At 31.4% G+C, this 6,969-nt stretch overlaps 1 protein-coding gene across 1 annotated transcript; it reads right to left on the reverse strand.

Moving 5' to 3' along the window:
• Nucleotides 1-431: 431 nt before the first annotated feature.
• Nucleotides 432-2,489, reverse strand: LOC145132440 (anthocyanidin 3-O-galactosyltransferase F3GT1-like). The gene is made up of 2 exons (XM_079067221.1): nt 1,618-2,489; nt 432-1,517 (listed from the first exon to the last, which is right to left on the reverse strand). The coding sequence occupies exons 1-2, from the start codon at nt 2,156-2,158 to the stop codon at nt 622-624; spliced, it is 1,437 nt and encodes a 478-aa protein (XP_078923347.1). The 5' UTR covers nt 2,159-2,489; the 3' UTR covers nt 432-621.
• Nucleotides 2,490-6,969: the final 4,480 nt, after the last annotated feature.

Here is a 6,969-nt window from a genome sequence, read left to right on the forward strand (position 1 = left end):
TTGAGTCTACTATAATTTTCGTTTCGATAACTCCCATTAAGAAGTAATATGTTTTTATTTACGATTTTATAAAAAAAGGTTCATACATACATTAATAAAGAATACATGTATATAAAAATTGTAAGTAAAAATATATTACTATGAATGTGTAGATATAAAGATCAATAAAATCTAAGATTGTATGAAGAAGTTACGACGTAGGATGCTATGAGAAAAACTAAAGAAACTGCTCATAAGTATAAGATGTGTACAAAAACGAGAATGACTTATTTTGCAACAAAAAATATTAATGACTAAATGAGCAAAAAAATATTAATTACTAAATGTGTTCAAAATGAGAAATATATTATCCTATTAATTCATTTTTTTCGGTTTACCTGGAATAGTTAAGGACTAAATGTGTACAGTTAAACAAATTGAAGGGACAAATATGAACAATAAAAAAACCCAATGACTAAATATGTATAAATCGAAAAATATATTACTTTTAGTCATTATCCTTGATAATTTCTTTAATTAAAATTCTAAAAAAATCAAGATTAAAACTAAAAACTATAGATAGCTGCATTAACATAATGACTTTCACAACTTCAATTCATTATAATGCTCCAAGACAGAAGATCAGAGGGTGGCATTAGTGACCACATCCACTAAAGTCATGAAATTTTGATTAGAACTCCCGTTTGATCCAACTGCCTCGTGAGCAAGCTCTTTCAAAGTTTCAATCCTCTCCTTCACCTTTTTCGACGAATCATTGAGCGATAATATATGTTCAAGAGCACAACTAGTTCCTTCTTTCGTGAATTTCCCGCCTTCAATTCTCACCCCTATCCCCCAAACTCTCTCAACCATCCAAGTATTCATCTGTTGGTCCCCTAAAAACGGCCTACATATCATCGGAACACCAGCTCCAATGCTCTCCAACACAGAGTTCCATCCACCATGTGTTACAAACACACTTATTGCGAAATGCTCCAAGACTTGTACCTGTGGGGCCCATGATACAACTTTCCCTAATCCATTCGCAGTTGTTCTCTTCAAGAACCCATCTGGTAAATGCTTCATGAAATCGTTGTTGAGTGACCAAAGAAACGGGGTTTTGGTCTCTTCAAGTGTTTCAGCCAAAGCGACTATCTCATCTGGCAGAAGCCTGCATATTGTGCCAAAGGAGATGTAGGCCACTGATCTTGGCTTTTGACTATCTAACCAAGAACTGCATGAAAATTCATCAAATTTGGACGTTGGTTTTTGTTTGGAGATGAGATGGAAGGGACCAATGTTGAGAAAGTTGTTGAATTTTGAAGAGAGGTTTTTGGTGAGATCAGTGTCTAGTTCTTGAAATGAGTTTATTGCAACAACGGTGGCTTTGTCTAGGGTTCTTCCCATGTTATGTAGCATGGTTGAGAATGGTGATTCGAGGTTTCCAAAGAGGACTCCACCTGGTAAGTCGCCTACTCGAATCGTTGAGAATCCAGGGATCAAGTCAACCACTTCCTTGTCAGGCCCAACTGAATTACCTGTTAAGATGCATGTCTTAATTGTTGTATAGTTTGTGTATACATTTGTTTATTGAAATAAAAAAAGAAAAAGAATACGTTAAGATCATGTTTACTTTACCTTTGAGTTGAGCACCTTTTTCCCTAATGAGGTCAGTGTAAAAATGTGCAGAGAGAGAACAAGCTCCGGCAGTCCAAAACGACACCCAAGGAATGTTCAAATCCTCCGCCATCTGACTGGAAAACCAAATAAAAGCATCCACCACCAGGCAGTTGATTCTCAGTCCGATATCCTCCTCCGCCACATTCACACCCCTCCTAAACTCCTCCTCCGCCACCGCCAGAAACAAGTTAATATCCTCCTGAGGCTTCCCCACAAAAGCATAATCCTCTGGTATGCCGTCGGAGACATCATACGGCCGTATGTTGTCACAACTGAGCTCAGAGAACAATGTCCGGTTAGATTTTCGGGTGTTGAAGAAGGAGAAAACCGCCGTAGGGGCGGCAGAGGCTAGTCTCTGGACTAGGCTTAGAAGGAGCGGAGGGTGAGAAGCGAAAGGAAATGCAAAAACTGCAACATGTCTCTCCCATACGCCACCGTTAGTGGTGGTGATATCCATTTCGGTGTCTTTACTTGTGATAGGAAATTGGATGTTTATCATATATGTGAATTTATAGGACGATTACTTGAGAAAATAAATGTTGGTTGGTGATCATACAGCAACATGGTTGTTGCAAGGTGTTGGTTAAGGCAACGAGGCCCGGAGACTGGTGGTGTGTGGCGTGTGCGTTGGTTGAATTGCTTCAATAAATTTGTGGCGTGAATAGTAGGTGGAATGAACGGCTCTTAAAATCTGGACGCGCTATAAAGTCTGAAATTCCTTAATTACGATAGTGACTTGGTGACTTCAATAAATCTGTGCTATTTTGTACACTTTGAAAAATGGGAAAGTTGGGGGATTAATTAGTCTTTTGCATGTTGTTGTCAATGGCTCAATGCGTCTAAACAAAACACATATTGCTACTTAGGCGGGTCGAATTCGTGGAGAGTATGTAGTCCCAAAATTGTACTCAAGTAGTTTTAATGTAAAAAGTTGATTAATAAAAAATAAAGCACGATGTCTCATCTAAAAAACATTTTAAGACTGGAAAAAATTTAAATGACTTAAACGATTGCAAACGAAGTTGAAAATGAAACAAACAAGATCACTATTTACTAATAGATGGAATATGATATTTTATGGGCCAATGAGTACATGTACAATTAGAAGTTAATTACTTTATCTCACTTTATATTGTATTGGATAAATCATAAGACTTAACTAATTCTGATGTTAATGATAAAATACAAATTAAATTATAAAAACAGTGCATATCTTTCCATTTATATGTATTATATTAGTTACTATGGTCATACTCTTAAATGGCCCCAACACGTGACTATGGTAACACTCTTAATAAGCCCAACATTATCCATGAGTAGACCTATATATATATATATATATATATATATATATATATATATATATATATATATATATATATATATATATATATATATATATATATATATATTTGGAAAAGTTTCAATAGAGAACCATAATTATTGGTTCTTCAAGGAACCAAATCTTTTTTTCAATTTCTAAAGTTTATTCTTTATCGAAAAAAAAAATCTAAAAATATCTAAATTCATATATTAACATTGTGAATGTGAAAAATATTTTTCGGATTCACCGTGTGAATCCGGATTCACGTTGTGAATTTTCAAAGATTCACATTGTGAATTTGACGTAAAAAAAAAATCGAATTTGATATCATTGGAAAAAGATTAAAAAGTTATGAATTTCTGTATTTTTAGTTTTTTTTTTTTTGATAAAAAATAAGTTGTAAAAGTTGAAAAAAAGATTGGTTCCTTGGTTACTTGGTTAATTATGGTTCTCTATTGAACCTCACCCTATATATATATATATATATATATATATATATATATATATATATATATATATATATATATATATGTGTGTGTGTGTGTGTGTAAGTTCAATTGAGAAAATAAAAAATGTTGAGAATGGAAGAATCATTCTCAGCCACTCATTTATTTTTGCCACAAAAACCTCTGTCGTACCAGAGGAAATGGGAAAGGAATAGACATGTGTTTTCCAACAAAACATGTTTCCTTAAACTATGCTAATCATTACCTTAATATATATACAAAACATAGTTTTTTTTTCGTTTTTTTTTTTAATTTTTAAGAAGCTATTTTTATCGAAAAATGAGTTTAAATATACCAAAATTCATGATTTTTTATTCTCTACAAATAGACATCCATATTGATATAGTTTTAAGATAAAATAATTTTTTTTTTATATATTTTCAGCTATCGTTATTAATAAGTGAATAAAAATGCATCAGGTTTTTTACTACAGTACATTCATTATTCACTTATGAATAAAAAGTATGATTAATTTTTTTTTTTACAATTTAAGTATCATTCATATATGAATATAGCATATAATAAACATAGTATAATCATATTTAAATATTAGACGATGCATTCACTTGTGAATATTACATAGTATATTCACTTGTGAATATTAGATGGTATATTCACTTATGAATATTATATGATATTTTCATATGTAAATATTACATAGTATTACATGGTATATCACATGTGGGTATTACATAGTATATTCACTTGTGAATATTAGATGATATATTCACTTATGATTTATGAATATTACACAGTATATTCACATATGAATATTACAAGGTGTTTTCACAAATATATATAATTTTTATATGTTATTCACATATGAATAACATACAGACTTGCATATTTTTTTTTGTTTTAATAATCATATACTGATTCAGGTGAAAAAACAAATTCATATGTGAATATAACGTGGTAATTTAGTTTATGCATTTCATCAAACAGTTGGAGTGCATACAAGTTAACTTTTTTAAAAATGTTAAAAACATGATACTTTGGCTGGTGGGGGAGTGTTCCTCTAGAAATGTTGGTCCTCTTGATTGTAGGAAGCTATAATGTGGTGGTTTTTCATAGCCGGCGCCGTCATCTGCTCCTACTCCAACTTCACATTCTGTTCCCATTACACTAGTGGTTGCCATGGAAATCGATCCCTGTAACGCTGCTTATTTTCTCTTAGCGGTCGTCGGAGAAGGACAAAGATGAAGTTCGAGGTCGCCGTTGTCTGAGATGGTGACCATAACCCTAATCGGGGTTGGATCTACAATGGTGGTGCTAAATCGTCTCCTCTGACGGCGGTGCCAGATCGTCGCCATCAAGTGGATTTCGTGACCCAGATTCACGGTTGCTTATGTGGTAGGATGAGAGATGTAGTGGTGATGTGTAGATTAGAGACGAAGATATTGATGAAGTCCAAGACAAATTTGCCACCGCTCATTAATGTATTTGGATTATTTACAAGTTTGTCACCGTGCGTTTTTTAAGCTCATTAAATGATTGGCTGAGAATGGTTCCCCCATTCTCAACCTTTTTTTTCTCAATTGAACTCTCTCTCTCTCTCTCTCTATATATATATATATATATATATATATATATATATATATATATATATATATATATATATATATATATATATATATATATATATATATATATATATATATAAAAGCAAGTTCATACGAAAACTCAAATGAATTGCGAAAATGCGAAAACACATATTGTGTCAAATTCCCTATTAATTATGCATAAACAGTAATCATTTGTTCATATATGTTCTTTAGCTTCTGCAATAATTTATTGTAGATAAACATATAGTATTTATATATTTGTTTTATGTTACTCAATTGACATCAGTAAATTTTTCTCTTATCATTATTTTTAATTACACCATTTACAACAATAATCAAACTTTATCTAATGTTACTATAATGTATGAAAGTTTGGAAACGTGCCATTTTTTCTAATTGCAATAAAAATAATTTTAGTTGATTTAAATTATACACATCGAAAATCTATAAAAATAGCTTTATAATGTAATTTTTGTGATTATCATTTTTTAAAAATTAGAGGATGCGTACCCGGAATCGGAACTGGTTCTGACGGTTCCGAAAGCGGTTCCAAAGTTTTAGAAACTGATATAAACGGTTTCGCTTCCGATTCCAGCAACTTAGGAATTGCCGGTTCTAACAAATTTAATGGGGTTAAGTACCTATAATCATCCCTACGTTAGAGTTTACAAGAAACAACGAGATGTGTATATATTGAGAAAATAGGCCTAAACATGTATATGGACCGAGGCCCATGAAGCCCAAGACAAAAAAGTCAAAAACCTACCAAAATTCCAAAAGGATATTTCTAAGAGACCTTTGAAGTCCTCTGGTCTCTAGTCTCCACTCTCCAGCCTCAAATTAGTATTCTGAAATCTATGGTCCAAAATCTCTGTATAACACAGAATCTACAACTCAATATGGTTCATCATGTAACACTCTCAACAATATAACACACACTGAACAATTTTTAACAGTCGCAAATTGCTCCTACCTTAAGTAACTTCTTGAAGCCTCCAATAAACATTGGACTTCATTTATATTTTATAAAAAGCTTACATATTATATGCATTGGGTCTTAAATACAATTACAGAAATAGTTTTTGTGATTTGGTCGAATTCTCAGTTTTGGTCCCTAAGTTTAAAATTTGCTAGGTTACATCCTTATGGTTTGTGAAAATTGCACTATAGATCATTGGTCCATATAAAAAAAACAAATTATCCTTTCTTTCTTAATTATAAAATTATTTTTGTTTTTTAAATCAATTATCCAAATTATATAAAATCATATTATTATTATTATTATTATTTATTTATTTTTTGCTTTATTTATTTATCTTTGTTTTTGTTGTTTAAAAATCTTTTAATACTTTTGACGTTTTATTTAAATATATTTTTTAATGTTTTTTTTGACGTTTTGTTCGTCCAATATAATTATTTAATGTTGTTTTTTAGGCGTTTTTTGTTTACATCATTCACTTATATGTAGGGTTATAAGCGAAATGAACGTTGGATAACGTTTGTGAACTGTTCGGCGGCAAGTTCGTTTATATTTTTTTATTTAATAAATAAACGAATATGAACAAAAATTATCGTTCGTTTAGTTAAACGAACAAACATTAACAATTGTCTCGTTCGTTCATTTATGTTCGTGAACGTTCGTTTATAATTTTCGTTTACGTTCATTTATGTTCGTTCGTTTACTTTATTTATATTCATTTATGTTCATTTTTTTTTATTATATTACCATATTATATATTCGTTTATGTTCATATATGTTCAATTGTGTTTGTTCATCTTTGTTCGTTTAGTATGTTCACGAATATAAACGAACGAACATGAACCAGATAATTTGTTAAACAAACGAACACGAAAAAGAAAATCTTGTTCGTTTATCCGTTCGTGTTCGTTTATTTGTTCGGCTAACTTAAACAAA

The sequence above is a fragment of the Lactuca virosa genome, chromosome 8, assembly GCF_052849685.1.
Source record: "Lactuca virosa cultivar CGN04683 chromosome 8, Lactuca_virosa_CGN04683_v6, whole genome shotgun sequence".
Lineage (NCBI taxonomy): Eukaryota > Viridiplantae > Streptophyta > Magnoliopsida > Asterales > Asteraceae > Lactuca > Lactuca virosa.